Source organism: Sus scrofa, chromosome 1 (genome assembly GCF_000003025.6).
Source record: "Sus scrofa isolate TJ Tabasco breed Duroc chromosome 1, Sscrofa11.1, whole genome shotgun sequence".
Classification (NCBI taxonomy): Eukaryota; Metazoa; Chordata; class Mammalia; order Artiodactyla; family Suidae; genus Sus; species Sus scrofa.
The window spans coordinates 270,387,538-270,408,197 of NC_010443.5; the positions used below are offsets into that span (position 1 = coordinate 270,387,538).

Consider the following 20,660-nt stretch of genomic DNA (forward strand, 5'->3'; position numbering starts at 1 on the left):
CGCTGGTGCACCTTTAGGTGCTAGGCGGGAGATCCATCAAGGGAATGATCCATCCACCCAGCATCCATCAAGCTTAGGTCTCAGGGCTTCCGGGCTTTTAGCTTTTTCCAACTTGGAGTTTCTCGAATAACTGAAAGAGGATCCCCTGCCCGTGGCAGGGTAATACGCAGCTTTTGCCAACTTTCAGCAGATGGGGAGGCAGGCAACATGGCCCCTCGGACCTGTCCCAGATGTGTGCATTTTTTTTTTTTTTTTTGCTTTTGCTTTTTAAGATCACACCCATTGCCTATGGAAGTTCCCAGGCTAGGGGTCGAATCAGAGCTACAGCTGCCAGCCTATACCACAGCCACAGCAGCACCGGATCCAAGCTGTGTCTGTGACCTGCACCATGGCTCATGGCAATGCCGGATCCTTAACCCACTGAGCCAGGCCAGGGATTGAATCCAAGTCCTCAAGGATACTCGTCGGGGTCTTAATCCTCTGAGCCACAATGGGAACTCCCGAGGTGTGCGTTTATTTATTTATTTTTGTCTTTTTGTCTTTTTCTAGGGCCGTACCCGTGGCATATGGAGGTTCCCAGGTTAGGGGTCTAATCGGAGCTGTAGCCACCGGCTTACGCTAGAGCCACAGCAATGCCAGATCCAAGCTGTGTCTGCGGCCTACACCACAGCCCACGGCAACGCCGGATCCTCAACCCACTGAGCAAGGCCAAGGATTGAACCCGCAACCTCAAGGTTCCTAGTTGGATTCGTTAACCTCTGAGCCACCACAGGAACTCCCTGAGGTGTGCGTTTTTAATTAAGACTTAGCTAGGTCCAAGCACTCACTTGCCCCAGCCCCTTCTCCACCCAGGCTTTCCCCCAGCTTAGCCCCAGCTCAGCATCCCATCACCAGCTCCATTAGAATGGTCAGAATTGCTGGGGAGTTCCCATCGTGCCTCAGTGGTTAACGAACCCGACTAGTATCCATGAGGGTGCAGGTTCGATCCCTGGCCTTGCTTAGTGGGTTAAGGATCCGGCGTTGCCGTGAGCTGTGGTATAGGACACAGATGCGGCTCGGATCCCGAGTTGCTGTGGCTGCGGTGTAGGCCGGCAGCTCTAGCTCTGATTAGACCCCTAGCTTGGGAACCTCCACATTGCCACAGTGTGGCCCTAAAAGACAAAAGACAAAAACAAACAAAAAAAAGAGTTGATGGGAAAACCCATCATCCTGCAGTCCTCTCAGTCCTGGGAAGTCCTGTTCCGGGGGCTTAGATGCTTTCCCAGTCCAGCAGGTGCACACATGACAGATTGCCCAGAATCTGGGCATTAACCAGGAGAAAGGTGACGGGGGAAGGTGAGCTGGCTCCCAAGGCAGCAGTGGGAGAAGGGAGCAGAGGTCTGACCTGGTGGTGCCGACGAACAGACCAGGAAGCCCAGGCCCTAGAGATGACCTCATCCTGGACCCTTCCCAGAGGAGGCAGGGTGGTGAGGGGTTAAGGTCAGGTGCTGGCTTCAGATTCCAGCTCTGCTACCTGCCCACGGGGTGACCTGGAGCCCAGCCCTGAACCTCTCTGGGCCTCTGTCTCCTCGCGTTGCAGCTGGGTTCCGAGGGCCACTGCCTGGGGAGCTGGGAGGGAGACCACTGCACCAGGCTGGTCATCGGGGTTCCCTGGGTGGCGATGTGATTACAGGGCAGGTCCCGCCGGAAGGGTCGTTGGCCTTCTGTCCCATCTCAGCCCTCTCCAGGGCATCATTTCTCCTTCCCTGCTCTTCGAGTTGGAGCACAGAATACACCCCTTCCCACCACCACCCCCAGTTCCTGCCAAGCCCCCTGAAAAGCAAGAGCTCTCCCTGGAAAAGACTCTCAGGAAGGAAGAGCCAAGGTCATTGCCCCGAGATGCCCAGCTGGCCCAGGCACTGCTCTCTCGCCATCACTGCCCGCTGAGCTTCCTGACATAGGAATCCTGCCCTCAGTTTTATTTCTTTTGTGTGGGTGTCTTTTTAGGGCCACACCCATGGCACATGGAAGTTTCCAGGCTAGGGGGCAAATCAAAGCTGCGGCTACCAGACGCCACAGCCACAGCAACTCTGGATCCTTAACCCACTGAGCAAGGCCAGGGATCAAACCCGTGTCCTCGTGGGTACTAGTCGGGTTCGGTACCGCAGAGCCATGATGGGAACTCCCTGCCCTCAGTTTTCTGATCCATGGCTGCTGAGGCCCATTCAGCCACTGGCTTCCCCTCCCCGCTTCCTCAGTCACCCTGGCTGTCAGAGGTCCTGGGAGGAGCCTTGGGGATGATTTATCTGAACGGCTGAGTGGCCACCATCTGGCCGGGGTAGCAGCCAGATTCTCTCATTCCTTCCTCATCAGCGACAGAGAGATGAGCCCCAGTGCAGCGCATTGCTGGCTTCCAGGCCCCCCCGGTCCGGCTAACATCTGGAAGCTATTACCTACGCAAATAAACATTAAGTTTGCCTGATGAGGCTCTCTGCTCAGAAGTCTCCCTAGATTCTTCTCTGAGCCCCGGGAGCCATCACTGGGTCCAGCGGCTTTGCCCCCAGGCCTGGGCCTGCAGGGGTCTGGCCTGACTGTGGGCATAGAGGGTCAGCACCTCCAGCTCCCACGTGGCAATGTGCTTACAGCGCAGGCCTTGGGGGCAGGCCACCTCTTGACGGGGTCGCTGGCCTTCAGTCCCATATCGGCCCTCTCCATGGGTCAGCAGCCTGGATCTCTGGGCATCTTCTCTCCATTAAAACATCCTGCAAAGAGCTTGTAATGACAGTTGAAACACAGTAGCGAGTGTGGCTTGTCTGGGTAATTGTCAGCCGGTGCTGCCACCCAGCCTTCTGGCAGCCTTGCTCCGTTATGATTTCTTCCTGACCCCTGACCAGGCCGGGCCCCAAGGGGGGACGACAGTGGGCACAGAGCTGTTGCTTTGCGGTGGGGCGGGGGGAGTTGCCTTGCACGGCCCGCTTCTGTCGGCCCCTCCAGCTGGGAGCCGCGGCTGCTGCTCACTTCCAACCCCCTGCTCTCCCCACCGCAATGGACAGAGAATTGTCTCCGTTTCTTGACCAGGACAAGGTGGGATCTTTTGAAAAGAGAAGCATTACTTAGAAAGTTAGGCAAAACAAAAGAATGAAGAGGCCCCGAGTCTAAAAAGAGATGAGTTTTCAGACCACTGAATTCTTCTCCTGTGATAACTGAAATTGAGCTGTACAATCTGGGCTCATGTTCCAGCTCAGTCTGAACAAAAGGTATTCATTTCCCACATCACAGCCAGTTCTTCCAGTTCCCTCCTGTTCCCTTTCCCTTCCGTGGGAGATCCCATGGTAGGCAGAGCTGGAGGACTGTGATTTAGGGCAAGGGAGCCTGCCAGACACCACTGCCTAATTCCCTATCCATGGCAGACATTCCTAATCAATCCCAGACCTTTTTCTAATTGAGGCTGAATGTGGCCATGCATTTCTCCAAACAGTATTCCAGGGAGCCAGTTGCAGTTGACTAGAGTTGGCAAGGAGCAGGATACCACTATGGTTACTCAAGTATGAAAGTCATGGCATACTTAGTTGTTCCTTCTAAATGCCTTTTCCTTAAAAATTAAGATGAAAAGTATCAAAGATAGAGAAAAGGGGGAAAAAAATGTACCTGCCAGATCCAGCAGTTCATGTTTTTACTCCACCGGTGACATCTCTCTTTTTCTATATCTTTTGTTGAATCATGATGCTTTATCTGTAAATAATTCAGCATGGGTTTAAAAAGGAGGTTGATTCCGGGAGTTCCTTTGGTGGCTCAGTGGTTAACAAACCCGACCAGGATTCATGAGGCTGCAGGTTTGATCCCTGGCCTCGCTCAGTGGGTTAAGGATCGGGTGTTGCGGTGAGCTGTGGTGTAGGTCAGACGCAGCTGGGATCCTGCTTTGCTGTGGCTGTGGTGCAGGCCGGCAGCTGTAGCTCTGATTGGACCCCTAGCCCGGGAACTTCCATATGTCACGGGTGTGGCCAGAAAAAGAGAAAATTAAATAAAAAAGAAAAAAGCGGTAGATCCCAGCATAACCCAGAGCATCCTAATAACCCTAATAAAATGACTAGGACTTTGCTCGTATCATCCGATGCCAAGTCCATACTGAGATTTCCCTGTTCGCCCACAAAAATGTCAAAGCAGGACTGAGGCAAGGACCGTGCATTTCACTTGGTCGTTATGTCTGTGAAGTCTCCTTAACTCTGGAGCAGTCCGGCCTTTTTTTTCATGTCACTAACTTGTTGGAAAGGCATTGGTTGTACGGTGTCCCGGGGTCTGGAGTCATCTGATTGTTTCCTTATGGGGGTCAATAAATTGTTCCTTTATCCTTTACCCATATTCCTTTATTCCTTCGCAACTGGAAGTGAGCTCTCGCCGACTGATCAGATCGAGGCTGACATTTTTGGCAGGAGAATTTCATTGTTGGTGCTGTGTGTATTTTCTGTTGCATCATACCAGGAGGCAAATGATATCTGTCTTCCTATTACGGATGATAAGTTTGATTATCAGGTTCAGCGGGCGACAGCCAGCTCGGGCGTTGTAAGCCATTATTTTTCCCTTTCTGACTCAGGGAGCCTGTGGGGGTCACTCTGAGGCTCCGTGTGGACCCCCAGTTTCCTAGCAACCTTTCATCCCGTTTTCAGCATCCACTGAGGATGCTTGCCGGAAATGATTATTTAATTAGGAGTTGCAAAATGTTGATTTCCTAATTGCATCGTCCCTTCCATATTTATGAGTGAGCATTCTTCCATGAAGAAGGGATTTTGCATGACTAGTATCCATGAGGCTTCGGGTTCGATCCCTGGCCTTGTTCAGTGGGTTAAGGATCCAGTGTTATTGTGAGCTGTGGTGTAGATTGCAGACACGGCTCGGATCCAGCATTGCTGTCTGTGGCTGTGGTGAAGGCCGGCAGCTACAGCTCCAATTCGACCCCTAGCCTGGGAACCTCCATGTGCTGCAGGTGTGGCCCACATAAACCAAACGAACAAACAAGGAGAGCTTTTGCTTATCGAAAGGGTTGATTTGGTTCCTTTGCAGCACAATTCCTGTTGAAAAGTAAGGATGACACTTAATGCGTTCTCTTTAATGAAGACATTGCAGGAGTTCCCGTTGTGGCTCAGTAGTAATGAATCCGGCTAGTATCCATGAGGACGCAGGTTCCATCCCTGGCCCCACCCAGGGGGTTAAGGATCTGGTGAAGGTGCAGCTCGGTGTAGGTCCCAGATGCAGCTCAGATCTGGTGTCACTGTGGCTGTGTTATAGGCCAGCAGCTGCAGCTCCTTTTCGACCTCTGGCCTGGGAACTTCCATATGCCACGGGTGCAACCCTACAAAGAAAAAAAGTTACCTTCATTGGTGGCAGGTGAGGTTTTATTGCTCTGAATCCTGCTTTTTTTTTTTTGAGTATTATTGTGGGTGCATAGATTACATCATTCAATGTCTTTCAGTTGATTTTTTCTTTTTTTTGGTCTTTTTGCCATTTCTTGGGCCGTTCTCGCGGCATATCGAGGTTCCCAGTCTAGGGGTCGAATCGGAGCTGTAGCTGCCAGACTACGCCAGAGCCACAGCAACGCGGGATCCGAGCCGAGTCTGCAACCTACACCACAGCTCACGGCTACGCTGGATCCTCAATCCACTGAGCAAGGCCAGGGATCGAACCTGAAACCCCATGGTTCCTAGTCGGATTCACTAACCACTGAGCCACGATGGGAACTCCTGTCTTTCAGTTGATTATCATCATTCTTTTGGGGGCTCAAGTTGTCCCCAGTATAGCTGATGGGAGCTCCTTTCAGCTGGTTCCTCTCTCCTTTTGCTATGTCCCCATCGTCTTTGAGACCTTCCTTACTTTATGGAATTACCAGTAGCTCCAGGCTTTCTGTAAATTGCCTTGCCCTAGACCTGGGATTAGCCATTTCTCTAAAGAACCCTATTAGAAAATGGTATTTGGTAACTACTAGGTTCTAAATTCACTTGGAGTGAATTTATATATAAATAAAATGCTTGCAGCTTTCTCTTACCCTCGGCTGTAAGAGAAAATCTTGGTTGGGAAATCATTAATATATTTACTTCCTTTTTTTAGCCCCCAAGAGACATAACGTGGTTTCACAATCACGGTGCTAGTTCCGCCAACTTGCACCTTACTAAATAAAGATTCCTTTGCACTCTTTTTGTCCTCAGGGTGCTTCCCACTGAAAAAGACCTGTTGATCCCCTAGGTTCCAGAATCATGTAGAATTATTCTTTTCTCTCAAATTGGTGTTTATGGTACCAATTTGTTGTATGGTCAGTTCGTGTTTCTTTTTTTTTTTTTTACGGCTGAACCTGCAGCATATGGAAGTTCCCAGGCTAAGGGTTAAATTGGAGCTGCAGCTGCTGCCCTGTGCCGCAGCCACAGCAACACCAGTTCTGAGCCGGGTCTGCAACCTACACTGCAGCTCTTGGCAACGCTGGATCCTTACCCACGGATCGAAGCCAGGGATTGAACCCACATCCTCATGGTTACTAGTCAGGTTCTTAACCCACCGAGCCATGATGGGAACTCCTTGAGTTTCATTTTGATTCAGTTTTCGTGTTTGCACAGGATACTTCTGGATGTAACTTAGCCTGGAAAGAGATGGTTCAGGCTGGAGGGGCCCCCTCCTCTCCCTCTTTCCTAGTTTTTACTGGATGCCTTGGCTATCGCTGAAGGGGAGATGCGGGGTGGCCTCAGGTGACCTGGAAAGCCTGTATGCTGCCTTAAAACCCATCAGGGGACTGGGTTCTATACACAGCTGGCGGCCTGCTAGGGACCCACCTCCTGTGGGTCAGACACAAGCGAGACATCTTGGGCACCTGCCGGCATCAGCTTCTCACACCTGCCTCCCAGGTGCTGAAGTGGGTGGAGTCAGCCATCCAGGCCTCCAGGGTGCACCTGCTGTCCACGGACCACGAGGAGGGTGGTGAGCACACGTGGAAGATCCCCTTCGATCCCAGCCTGCAGGAGGTCACCATCTCCCTGAGTGGCCCAGGCCCTGAGATCGAGATCCGAGACCCGCTGGGTATGTGCGCCCCCGGGCTGGCCTCCCCCTTGGCCTGAGACCAAGCTAGGGGTCCAAGATGGGACAGAGGAGAGAGGCCCAGGGCGGTCACGGGGATGGACACGAGGCTCCGGGAGCCAGGGGGTAGGGGGGATGCGGAGCAAAGGGTAGAGAGGATGCCCACGGTGGGCAAGGAGTCAGGGAGGCCGTTAGCAGCCTGGCAAGGTGAATTAGAATAATGCCAGTCCCAGGGCTGCGGAGGTCACATGGCGTCCTCCCTGCGGTGGTCTGATGAGTGGATCGGGGCAAGAGCCAGTGGCACACCGCAGAGCTGGGGAGCTGGGGAGCTGGGGCTCTGGAAAGTGGAGCGACTTGCCTGGGTCATGAAGGGTCCGTGTGATTTGGATCCAGCCGCCTGGCCCCGAGGTGCTCCAAGGATACTCTGAGTAGTTAAGACTAGAGGCCAGGGGTACAGCGCACAGCGCACACCTGGGGGTCAGGGGGTGAGGATGGAGTCCAGGATGAGGTAGGGGCCTGGGTACCACCGAGGCCTCTTGTCGGTTCCTCTAGGAAGCCTAAGGCTGGTGTTTGGAGGGCTGTGGGTTCCCAGGACAGGGCTGGGCCGCTGTCATCCCCAGCAAAGGGTCAGGGACTGGGCTGTCCTTGGGGTTTCCACAGGGAGGATCCTGCAGAAAGACGAGGGCCTCAACGTGCTCCTCAGCATCCCTGACTCAGCCAAGGTCGTGGCCTTTAAGCCTGAGCATCCCGGGCTGTGGTCCATCAAGGTAGGGGGCCTTGGGTTCTCCGGGCTGGGGAGGCCAGCTTCACCAGCCGAGATACCATCTCTCTCCGGCTTGGGCCACTGGGAAGCTAAGGGCATCCTTGATAAGATGTGGGCATATCAACAGAAGTAAGGGGTCAAGCACAGAGGAGGTGTATTCTGCTTTGCACGAGTGAGAGGGAGCGGAGTGGTTTAGGGTTAATTGGGGAACTTCTAAGAAGGACTTGGAGAAACGACTTGAGGGTCCAGAGGTGGGCGGCTGAGCCGGCTGGTGGTTCAGCACTCTGTCCTGTGAAGAAGGCACAAAAGAAGTGGGGGTGACCTTGGCTGAGGGACAGGACTGGCATGGGGAGCAGGGTCTGCTCTAATCTGCAAGGCGCTGGGGGGCTGGGGCTGGGGACAGGCTGGGCTCCCAACAGAGTGTCTTGGGATGGGGCAGGCTGCTGCCTCGGGAGGATATAGCTCTCGCTGATCAGGCAAACATTTATGGAGCCCCTCCTGGGCGCCCAGCACGGTGCTGGGAGCTGCAGGCCAAGTGCAACGCTGCTAGCCTTCAAACTCCGAGCATCTTTGAGCCAAGAGCTCTCAGGCCCACGGGGAAGGCATGGCAGGGGTTAGATGTTCAGGGGGGGACGGATGGGGCCTGTGGGTATTGGGCAGGGGGCGTGGGAAGGGCAGGGCAGCTTCCAGAGTCCTTCTCCAGACAGCGCTGTCTCTGGGTTTCTTCCCCTTCATTTGGGGAGCATCACGCAGGGCCCCCAGGGAGCAGATGAGGTGCCCACAGGTCTGCAGAGGCGGGAAAATTCCAGCAGCTGGCTCCGGGCCGGGTCAGGTCAGCCACCTCCGGCTGGGGTACTGGAGTCGGACGCCCATGGTGACATGGGCCTGGGGCTGTGTCAGGTCTATAGCAGCGGCCGCCACTCGGTCAGGATCACTGGCATCAGCAGCATCGACTTCCGAGCCGGCTTCTCCACTCAGCCCTCCCTGGACCTCAACCACACCATCGAGTGGCCCCTGCAAGGTACAGTGCCCTTGGCCCTGGGGTGATGCGGGGCCGCCATCTGCAGAGGTGGGGCTTGACTTTGGGAAGTGGGGGGACCTCTGGGGGGCAGCTGGCCCATGGCTGTGGGATGGGTCCTGCGGAGGCTGGGTCCAGCCTCTCTCACACCACAGTGAACTGAGCTCCGGGCCAGCACCCTCGCTGTCAGCTCCAGCCCAGGTGACATGGGACCATTTACTTTAGATTGTCCTTCCTGCCCCCAAGGTCTCCAGGGCCTCACGCCATCCCTCTGACTCCTACGTTCACATCTTCCCCTTTGTTTTTGTCAAGATTTGTATGTCTAGGAGTTCCCACTGTGGCTCAGAGGGTTAAGAACCCAAATCGCATCCTGGAGGATGGGGGTTCAATCCCCGGCCCCGCTCAGTGGGTTAAGGACCCGGCATTGCCGCAAGCTGCAGTGTAGGTTGTGGCTTGGGTCCCACATTGCTGGGGCTGTGGCGTCGTAGTTCGCAGCCGCAGCTCCAATTCAGCCCCTAGCCTGGGAACTTGCATATGCTGCAAGTGCAGCAGTAAAAAAGGAGAAAAAAAAAAAAAAGTCTTGTCTCTCTAGAACCCTACTTCTTAATCTTTCCAGCAAATGTCAGGCTAGTTGAATACACCCACAGGGGCTTGAGTTGATTGCTCACCTGGAGAGGGGCGCAGTGTCCCACTCTAAGAGAATGAGTGTCCTGATGGACCTTTATAGACCCCAGAGACTGAGAGGGGGTTGGTAGCCTGGGGGGATGTTGAGGTTGGAGGCACAGGATTAGTTTCTGATTAGAAGCTGCCCAGTGGGGTCTGAGGTTACCTATGTGTCCCATCGTGGTTCCATCTGGAGAAGCCTGGACCCCAGAGCAGGCAGGGGCTTCTGGCTGAGGTTGCCAAAGCTCCCTGCCAGAAAATGCCATCCTAGAGTTTCCACTGTGGCTCAGCAAGCTAAGAATTCGGTGTTGGAGTTCCCATCAGGCTGCAGCAGAAACGAGTCTGACTAGTATCCATGAGGTTGCAGGTGCGATCCCTGGCCTTGTTCAGTGGGTTAAGGACCCAGTGTTTTCATGAGCTGTGGTGTAGGATGGCAGCTGTAGCTCTGATGGGACCCCTAGCCTGGGACTCTCCATATACTATGGATGCGGCCCTAAAAAAAAGCAAAAAGGATCTGGTGTTGTCTCTGAGACGGCGAGGGTTTGATCCTCTGCCCCGCACAGTGAGTTAAGGAACGGGTGTCGCTGCAGCTGTGGCATAGGTAGCAGCTGAGGCTCGAATTTGATCCCTGGCCTCGAACTCCATGTGCCACAGGTGCAGCTATGAAAAAGAAAAAAGAAAGAAGATAGTCTGATAGCCAGGCCAGGGCTCCTAATTTTAGTTTGGAAAGTGGCTTCTTGCCATGGACATTCAGAGGATTTTCCTGGACCAGCTGAGCAGAGGGGTGGGGAGGGGGTCTAGACCAAGTCAGGCTAACTCTGGACCCCCGAATAGTGGTGTGTGCCAGACCCTCGGAGCTTTCCTTTGAGTCCGTATCTCCTCTAATGTTTGCCATTCTTGTCACCTCTGTGGCTTTCCTGGCCAGGATCAGCAGTAAATTATCTTCCAAATGAAAAGGGGTGACCACATGTGACCCTCTTTGGTTTTTACTTTTGATAAAGATGTGGATCCAAGACGTTAAAAAAAGATGGCGTTCCTTGGAGGTCCCATCGTGGCGCAGTGGTTGACGAATCTGATTAGGAACCATGAGGTTGCGGGTTCGATCCCTGGCCTCGCTCAGTGGGTTAGGACCCGGCATTGCCGTGAGCTGTGGTGTAGGTTGCAGACGTGGCTCGGATCCCGCATTGCTGTGGCTCTGGCGTAGGCCGGTGGCTACAGCTCCGATTCGACCCCTAGCCTGGGAACCTCCATATGCCACAGGAGCGGGCCTAGAAAAGGCAAAAAAACAAAAACAAAACAAAATAAAAAAAAAAGATGGAGTTCCTGTTGTGGCTCAGTGGTAATGAACCTGACTAGTATCCATGAGGACTTAGGTTCGATCCCTGGCCTTGCTCAGTGGTTAAAAGATCTGGGTGTTGCTGTGAGCTGTGGTGTAGATCAAAAATGTGGCTCGGGTCTGGTGTTGCTGTGGCTGTGGTGTAGGCTGGTGGCTACAGCTCTGATTTGACCCCTAGCCTCAGAACCTCCATATGCTGCGGGTGCAGCCCTAAAAGACGAAAGAGAGAGAGAGAGGAGTTCCCACTGTGGTGCAGTGGGTTAAGGATCCAGTGTTGCTGCAGCTGAGGCATAGGTTATAGCTACAGCTCAGATTCAATCCCTGGCCTGGGAACTTCCATATAGGCCACAGGTGTGGCCAAAAAAGAAACAACAGTTTTAAAAAATGTTTAAAAGGGAGGGAAACAGCAGGGAAATTTCAAATGATAAATAGCGACTGGTACTTGGCCTCAGTGCCAGGGGCACCAGGGGATAGGGGCGGCTGCAGCTGACTGGGCAGTGGGGCCTGGGCCAGAGGGACAGCTGTGATATGCCGTTGGCTAATTGTTGCAACATGGGAATCGATCCCAGCGCTGACACACCTGATTTTTTAAAGGAATCTGGGCTTCCAGATTTGCATGTGCCCTTTCTGGATGGCTTGATATTTTTTCAAAAGTCTTAAGGCATTTCATGGGACCACACCAACCACATCCTCTGGTCCTTGGTTTATGATCTGTGAGAGAGAGAGAAAAATGAATAATTCTCTGAAAAGGGAGAGACCTGACAGTCCCCCAGTCAGCTAAAGAAATGATGAAACCCAAGTCTGGCTCTGCCTTTCCTGGGAGAGTGGGGAAGGATCATTTCCAACCAGAAAGAAAAGGAAACCAGAGGAACGCTGGGCTTGGGGGAAGGATGGGCAGGCGCCAGTGTTCCCGAATCGGGGCCCGTCTCAGGGCCTGCCTGACAACAGCCAACCGCAGAGTTAATGACCAGCAGCACCCCTGCCCAGCTCTGCTCCGTGAGTGCCACAGTTGCGAGGTAGAGGCGATGCAGCCGTGGGAAGCCATGGGTCGGAGGGACCGTGGCATTTCAGGACCACGGACAGTACCCAAGCCCTCTCCCACCCCCACCCCATCCCATCCAGTATTAGCTGGCACAGGAAGGAGAAGGTGAGGGAGTGGGGAGAGGTGGGCCAGGTAGGTGGGGTCCCTGACTGTGGTCCTGGGGCCCCTGCTTGGGGAGGATCACAGAACCCGGCACAGATGCCAGCAGCCTCTTCCTCACCCTCCCTCTGCAGGGGTGCCCATCTCCCTGGTGATCAACTCCACGGGCCTGCAGGCGCCCGGCCGCCTGGACTCAGTGGAGCTCTCACACAGCTCCGGGCGGTCCCTTCTGACTTTGCCCACGCAGCCCCTCTCCAATGGATCCACCCATCAGCTGTGGGGCGGGCCGTCCTTCCGCACCCCCCAGGAGCGCTTCTACCTCAAGGTGAAGGGCAAGGACCATGAGGGGAACCCCCTCCTCCGTGTCTCCGGAGTTTCCTACCGTGGGGTAGCCCCAGGTGAGTGACTGGCTCTTACTACCCCCAGCTCCCTGGGGGGTTCATTTCTTCCTGGAAGGCTTTTCTGATTAGAGTAGAGCAGGAAATATTTGTGCATTAAACTTCTCTGGGCAGCAAGCGCTGCAAGGTATTAAGTTAAATAGTGAGATGCTTCGGATGTAGTTTTCAGCTCAAGGATTCACTGCAAAGTCATCCATCCCTCCATCCATCTATCCATCCATCCATCCATCTACCCATCCATCCATCCAATCATCCATCCACCCATCCATCCATCCCTCCATCCCTCCCTCCATCCATCTATCCATCCATCTACCCATCCATCCATCCCTCCATCCATCCACCCACCCACCCATCTGTCCACCCATCCATCCATCCCTCCCTCCCTCCATCCATCTATCCATTCATCTATCCAATCATCCATCCACCCATCCATCCATCTCTCCATCCCTCCCTCCCTCCATCCACCCATCCATCCACCCACCTACCCATCCGTCCACCCATCCACCCATCCCTCCCTCCCTCCATCCCTCCCTCCATCCATCCATCTACCCATCCATCCATCCAATCATCCATCCACCCATCCATCCATCCACCCATCCCTCCCTCCCTCCCTCCATCCATCCATCCATGCATGCATCCATCTATCTATCCATCCATCTGTGTACCCTCCCACCTATCTGTCCATCCATCCACTTGTGCATTCAACATTATTTTGTGTTGGTCATGGTGCCAGGCCATTGTAGACAGAGCAGTGGGGAGGGCAGTAGGTACGAGTATGCACGTAATTACTACATGAATGTAATCAGGGTGATACTAATCCAGTCACCATGTTCAGCACTTCCCACGGGACAGTCCTGGGCCAAGCACTTGCCATGCATCAGCTCACTGAATGCTTACAGCAGTTCTGAGATGTGTTCCCATTTTACAGCTGAGGAAGCTGAGGCCACCCATTTCACAGCATTGCTTGGAGGGTTCTCTAAGCTGATGCACATAACAAGACAACTCAGAGGCTGCACCCTGGACCTGGGAACCGTGGACCAGGGCCCTCCACTCAGGGCAGCTGCTGTTCCTGTGACACCATTGCAGGCACAAGTCATTTTGTGGCTCCATCTTTGGTCATGTCACATTGGTTCCCATGTGTGTGGCTCTTGCTAGTTTCCTGCATGTCCCTGAGATCTCACCATCTAGACAGAATCTCCAGAGGGCAGGGGGGAGTCTTGGGCTTTCCAGATCTGCATCTGGTCCAAGCAGGGCTTGTGGGGGGTGTGCCCAAGCTTGTTGGCCATAGGCCACTTTATTGAATTTTGTTCTTCCCTCCTGCCCACTCCCCCTTCCCCTTGGTAGTGGCCTGGGGGGAGCTCACAGAGGTGGCTCTCACTGACAATTCAACGTCAGCTTTGCTGGGGGTCTCAGACTCCCCTGTCCACTATACATCGGGATGCAGGGGGATGCTGAGGTGCCCATGGTGAGACGGAGGACTCTGAGGATCCGAGTGTGGCCAGGCAGGGTTGGGGGTTTAGGACCCCTTCTTTCGGCCTCCTGGTCTCCCCTCCTCTGCTGTGGCCCCTGGGCTCCTCCTCCCTTGGCTTTTTTGACATTGGGGAGGAATTTTCAGGAAGGAATTTCAGCAGGGGACACAGCAGCCTCTGTTTCTCTCTCCCCTGTTCTTTCGGGGGGATCCAGGAGTTTGGAGTTTAGCTCTGGCTTTTGGTCCCCATGTCAGCTCTAGATTACAGTGTGGGGCTGTGATGGGGTAGGGATGTGGTTTGGGTTTTTGCTGCCCTCCCTTCCTGGTCTGAGAGGCTGAGAGTTTGAGAGCAGGGGGCTCTGGGTTTGGAGATGGGATGGGTGGGGGGAGGGCGAGGCCTGGGGTCCCCAGGCTTTTTCTGCTCCAGGAAGAGGGAGCCAGGGCTGGCCTTGCAGAGGCTTCCAGCGTGTGGGGGTGAGCGGTGACTGCTCTGCACACAGCTGAGGACGTGGCTAGATGGTCCGACACCCCTCTCCCCTGGGACATGGCAGGGAGCCTGCAGCATGATGTCACCGGCCACCCTCCCACCCCTAGCTCTGCACTCGGAGGAGGTCTGGCACATTGTCTCACCCTCCGAGCATCTCTGGTGGGGACGAGGGAGAGGGCAGCGCAAGGATTGAGCACACGCCCAAACTCACCCAGCGAGACGCTGCCGGCCCACGCCTGACCCTGGGGGCAGTTCTCAGACTTTTCCACCAAAGTGATTCCAAGAGCCAAGGAAAGAGTATGTGTCACCCCAGGGCCACAGTCAGGCGAGGGGGGCAGTGGCGTCTGACGGGGGTCCCAAGAGGCTCATCATGAGCTGTGAGATTTCATTGAAGTCTCTTATTTTATCTCAAAAATGCGTGTGAATTTTGTATTCACAGCCATGCTCCAGCTATGCTTATTTTTAAATAAAAAAGGCTTCCCTCCAACAATTTTGGGTAAAACTGACCCTCCAGGCAGACGAGCAGTTGCACAGCCGCACCCACACCCTAGAGAGCCCCATCTGGGGAGCATTTCATCAGATTTTAGGACCAGTCTGACTTCTCTGCCCCATGCAATTGACAAAATGGTGGCACCGGCTCGCCTCTCCTGGCCAGTCTTCTCACAAACCATAGAAACCACGTGAGTTTTGGGTGATGGAGCTGGCTGTGCCACGTGCGTATGCCAAGTGCTGTCCACACATCCTCGCTCACCCACTCCTTTTGACAACAAGGTGAAGTCAGTAGCACAATTAAGCCCATTTTACAGAGAAGGAAACTGAGGCCTAGGGAGGCGATGTGACCTGCTCTCAGGGGCCACCGGATGATGGAGCTAGGGATTGGATCCCAGCCTTCTGGCCCTCCTCATGGATCTCTGTGTCACTTGATGTGGCAAAGGCGGGCTGTAGGGGCACAGGGAGGAATCCCGAGTGAGTGCTGGTCCTTGCCCACAGGTGCCCCGCTGGTCAGCATGCCCCCCAGGATCCACGGCTACCTGCACCAGCCCCTGTTGGTCTCCTGCTCTGTGCACAGTGCCCTCCCCTTCCGGCTGCAGCTGCGGCGGGGCGGAGCCAGGCTGGGCGAGGAGAGGCACTTTCGGTGAGTGGCCGCTGGCTCTCCGTTGTCCCCAGTCCCAGGGCTCCTGGGGGCCTGGAGGGGTCAGAGGGGAGTGGGTGGCAGGAGTGGGGTCTTGTCCTCCTGGGTGTCTCCCAGCTTGGCCCCGGGGTGGAGGACCGTGGTTCCCTGAGGCTCCATCACTGCTGGGCCATCACCCCGTGGAAGAGCCCTGACCGTTCCTTCGCTGCTGAAAATTCAACCCAGGGGGCCCAGCTCTGCGCTGGTCAGGACAGGAAGGCCTCTCTGAGACCCACCCCTTGTGGCTGGAAGTCTGGCAAGTAGAGAGGGGGCAGGGCATACACAAAGTCCCCCAGTGGATTGTGGGATTTGCATGTCCGTGGCTGCCTGCCTCTCCTCACCAAGCACCCCAGAGGATTTGGGTCCTCCTCTCTGGGCAGGATTCAGGGACCAAGCCCCCTGAGGGCTGGAGGAGGCTGGGGGTCCCTGACTGGGGTCCGTGTCATTGCGTGTCCCCTGCTGCTCTGTGTTTGCAGGCAGTCCGGGAACAGCAGCTGGGAGATCCCACGGGCCTCCAAGGCCGAGGAAGGCACATATGAGTGCGTGGCGGCCAGCAGGGCTGGGACTGGACGAGCAAAAGCCCAGATTGTCGTCACAGGTCTGTCTCTTTGGGCCCATTCAAATTTCCCTTCCCCTCCCCATCCCCGGCCTGACTTTTCCCGCTAGGATTTCCTCCCAGGGCTCCGCCATCCAGGGGGAGCGTGCCAGCCAGCTGCTGGGGACTGTCCATCATCCAGAGTCTGACGCCCACGCTGCACCTGCTTGCCCGCCCCCCGTTTGGCCATCTCACCCAGGAGTGGCCTGTGGGTCTCAGTGGCAGGAAGGTTGAGAACCCCATCTCGGGCCAGGCCACCAGCCTCGATTTCACCCCTGGCTTCTTGCCAGCCCCCAGGCCCTTATAGGGGTCACTGTCCATCTTGTAGTCCCCAACTTTAATGTCTCCAGGTCCTACCAGAATGGCAGCAGCAAAGCTAGAGATGCCACAGGTCCTCTTGAAATGAAATTGGCTTTATTTTTTTCAGCTGCACCTGCAGCATGCTAAAGTTCCGGGACCAGGGATCGAACTCGCGCCACTGCAATGGCCCAAGTCACAGCAATGACAATCCACTGAGCCACCAGGGAACTCCAACTTTATTTTTAAAATAATGAGCCTGGAGTTCCTGTCATGGCTCAGCGGTTAACGAATCCGACTAGTATCCACGAGGATGCAGTTTCCCCATTAGTAGGCTTGGATATCATGGTCATTGGCAGGTGGATCCAGCCTTTTTCCTGCAGCTTCTCAGCCCACATTCCTGGTTGGACAATCTCTGATCTGTCACTTCTTTTATTTTCTTGGCCACAGCATGTATCGGCTTTGATGCAGGATCTCAGTTCCCAGACCAGGGACTAAACCCAAGTCTCAATGGTGAAAGTGCCAAGTCCTAACCACTAGACCACCAGGGAGCTCCCCGATATGTCACTTTTTATGGCTTTTTCTCGAGAGCACGGCTTTCTTAGCTCTTTCCTCCTTTGGGGCAGGGGCCTTCCTTTGTTCTACGTATGCTGCCCTTTGTACCGAGAATAGCCCTGTTCTGGTTCCTCTCTCCTTAGGGAGGGTTATTTCTGAGCCTTTCTTCCCCGGGGCGGAACTGTTGGCTCAAACGGTGTGAAGAGTGGAGGCTGTCTTGCTAAACACCACTGTGGAAAGCAGGCACACACGCGCAGCCCTCGGCGGGTGTGTGATGCAGCGGGTGGTTGGCACCAGCCAGCATGGTCATCCGATGCAGGTTAACTGCTCTGCTGGCCGATGTGTCCAGGGTGGGGCAGTGGGGTGGTGGATAAAGCGGGCTTCGGAGTCTGGGCATCACCAGGGTTTTGGAGGAGCAGCCCCCCAGTGCTTCCTGTGCATCTTTCCCCGCAGACCCCCCACCGCAGCTGGTTCCTGTCCCTAACGTGACCGTGTCCCCGGGAGAGACAGCCATCTTGTCCTGCCAGGTCCTGGGCGAGGCCCCCTATAATCTGACATGGGTCCGGGACTGGCGAGTCCTGTCGGCCTCGGCGGGTAGAGTCACCCAGCTGACCAACCTGTCCCTGGAGCTCAGCGGCGTCGTCCCCAGTGACAGCGGGCGGTACCAGTGCATGGCCAGCAACTCCAACGGGGTCACGAGGGCATCCGTCTGGCTCCTGGTACGAGGTGAGGCTGCCGCCCTCCCACCTCCATACACTGCCTAGCGTTTCCCCCCAAAGCCCGACAACCCGTCCCTCTACCCTTCCGCCACCTGCTGCAGGCAACGTCAGCCCTTCCAGTGTTTTCTCAACCTTCAGAGAAAGAGGATTCTCTAGCTTCCAGCCCAGATGTGGTGGTTCTCGGTGTTGGGAAGTTCATCCTCATACCTAACCTCAGTGCCTACTGCTGTAGGCTAAGCCGGTGTCATTGTGTCCTGTCATCTTCCTGTGCTACTGAGCACCTCTCTTATCCACCCTCTCAATATGTAGGACAGAGATGGAACACTGGAAGCTTCTGAAAGCCCACAGGTCAAGTGTGCTTGGCAGAGGTTGGGTAGCACTGGCCAGATGGGGGTATTGGAGGCAGTGTTAGTGCCTGGCTGTAACTTCAGATCCATCCAGGGTGTAGACAGATCCTCTTCTCTGTGTGCTGCTTCCTCGAGTACACTTGGTGTTGGAATAGGTTTTCCCTCTTGAGCCAGTGACTCTTTTTTTTTTTTTTTTTTTTTAGGGCCCCACCCACAGCATATGGAGGTTCCCAGGCTAGGGGTTGAATCAGAGCTGTAGCTGCTGGCCTACACCACAGCCACAGCAACGCAGCATCTGAGCCACATCGGCAACCTACACCAGAGTGCATGGCGATGCCGGATCCTTAACCCACTGAGCAAGGCCAGGGATTGAACCTGCGTCTTCAGGGACGCTGTGTCAGGTTCTTAACCTGCTGAGCCTCAGTGGGAACTCCCCAGCCCTGGCATCTTGATGGTTCCCTAAACCTCTTTGGGTTGCTCAGCCCAGAGCAGAAACCCAGGGAGCTCAAGCTTCCCGTTGAGGGGTGTTGGGAGGCCAGGTCCCTGTGTGGTTGGGGGACGTGCCTTGGCGGCTGCCTGCCCAACCCCACTTCCTAAGGAGGCTGTTTGCAGGGATGCAGGCCCCTCGGGCCTTTGTGTCCTAGGTCTCTGCCGTCTGCAGGGACGGGGCAGGGGACCCAGGGCCGGAAGCCTGGGACAGCACGGCTGCTCTGACGAGCTCTTCCCCACCTGTCCACTCTGAACGACAGAGGCCCCACAGGTCAGCATCCACACCAGGTCCCAGCGCTTTTCCCAGGGCACGGAGGTGAGGGTCAGCTGCTCGGCCACTGGGTACCCTGAACCCCACATCTCCTGGAGCCGTGAGGGTCACACCCTGCAAGAAGACAGCAGGTGAGCCGCCCAGCGCTTGGAGCTCTGGGACTGGGAACTGGAGGGACAGGGAGCCCCAGTCTTCTCGGCTATAAACGGGGGAGTAGCGTTTGCCTTGCCTTCTTCCTGGGGGGATTTGAGCCTGAGTGCCGCTCAGGTCAGGAGCTGCCACTTCAGAATCAGCAGACTTGTGCTGGAATCCTGCCTCTGCCATTTAGGCTGTGTGACCTTGGGCAGATCACTTTACCTCTCTGAGCCCAATGAACGAAAAAAGGTCTGTAAAGTACTGAACACGCAGCCCGGCACAGAGCAAGCAATCAGTGTAGAGTGGTGTCGCCAGTGATGCCATTAATTAATTTGCTATTAATAATGACTTAGAGCAAGACCCCAGCTAACGGGCCCCTTGCTGTTGAATGCATTTCATGGCACGACTCCAGAGTCCGCATGGATGCCCAGGGAACCCTGATCATTCAGGGAGTGGCCCCAGAGGATGCTGGGAATTACAGCTGCCAGGCTGCTAATGAGGTTGGCACAGACGAGGAGACGGTCACCCTCTACTACGCAGGTACTCGGGCCAAGGGCATCTGCAGGAGAGGGGTGTCCAGCCCTCCCTCCCTCCCCCTCCTCCCGTCTCCACCAGTACTTATTAAGCATCTGCTGCATGGCAGGCAGTGGGGATACAGCGGTGGACACGGGGTCCCTGTCAGGTGCAGCTTATGCTCTAACGGGGGAGCACAGCGGGAACAGGCAAACAGTTAAATGAGGTACTTCCAGATGGGCAGGGTGCTAGGACAGGTACAGCACAGGCGTGAAGAAGTGATAAGTAGCTGGGGCGAGAGGGAAACAGCCGTACGTACACCCAGGACCAGCCTCTGGCTGCAGAAGGAAACGGGAACAGCGTTCCAGGCAGAGGGACCACGTGGGGCAAAAGCCCTGAGGTGGGAGTGAGTCTAGGTTGCCCAAGGGGCTGCAAGGGGGCTGGAGAGAGGGGGCAGGAGAGGGGCACGCAGCCCTGGCTGGGCATTTTAGAACCCTGCAGGAATTCAACTTTTATCCCAAGTTCAAAGAGGAACCACAGGGGAGTTTGGTTCCCGTGGTAAGTAGCTTTTTAAAGACCTGCCAGGGCTACTACATCTTTCGGGGGTGACTGTCCAGATTGGTGGGGACTGGGGAGGGGGCAGGTGCTCAGCTCCATCCCCCCACCCCCGTGCCTCCCCCAGTCGGGGAAGGCTGCGATCTCTCTCTAGGGAGTCTGTGGGCGGGCCCCTGATTCCTCATCTGCTCCCCACACAGACCCACCATCCATCTCGCCCATCAACGCTGTGGTGCTCGCTGCCGTTGGGGAGGAGGCCGTGCTGGCGTGCAAGGCATCCGGGGTGCCCCCGCCTCGGGTCATCTGGTATCGAGGTACACTGGGTTGGGAGAGGGGTCTCTGGAACAGTCCCTTGGGGCCCGGGGGCATCCCTTTTCCAGGACGGCCTGGAAAATGGGGTGTCTGGGGAGAGAGGGCCTTTTCTAGAAGCTCTCTCTCCCCCAGCCCAGCGTCCACACAGCTGATGCAGGCAGGCTCCATAGTTAGGAATTGAATAGACCCAGATTTGAATTCTGGCTCCCCTGGGTGGCCTTGGACAAGAGACTTGGCATCTCTGTGTCTGCTTCCTTAGCTGGGAACGCAAAGATGGTTTGGTCTGGAGTTCCGGTTGTGACTCAGGTGTAACAAACCCAGCTAGTATCCATGAGTTTGCGGGTTCGGTCACTGGCCTTGCTCAGTGGGTTAAGGATCTGGTGTTGCCATAAGCT

General features: G+C 55.4%; 1 protein-coding gene across 1 annotated transcript in view; it reads left to right on the top strand.

Annotated features, from left to right (window-relative positions):
• The window catches only part of HMCN2 (hemicentin 2), a 158,973-nt gene that overhangs the window by 23,533 nt on the left and 114,780 nt on the right, over positions 1-20,660 (top strand). Inside the window, 10 exon segments of the mRNA XM_013993934.2 lie at positions 6,864-7,035; positions 7,693-7,799; positions 8,696-8,816; positions 12,088-12,351; positions 15,297-15,441; positions 15,954-16,075; positions 17,378-17,650; positions 18,740-18,881; positions 19,298-19,425; positions 20,154-20,267. Of these exon segments, the coding sequence (XP_013849388.2) occupies positions 6,864-7,035; positions 7,693-7,799; positions 8,696-8,816; positions 12,088-12,351; positions 15,297-15,441; positions 15,954-16,075; positions 17,378-17,650; positions 18,740-18,881; positions 19,298-19,425; positions 20,154-20,267 (1,588 nt within the window).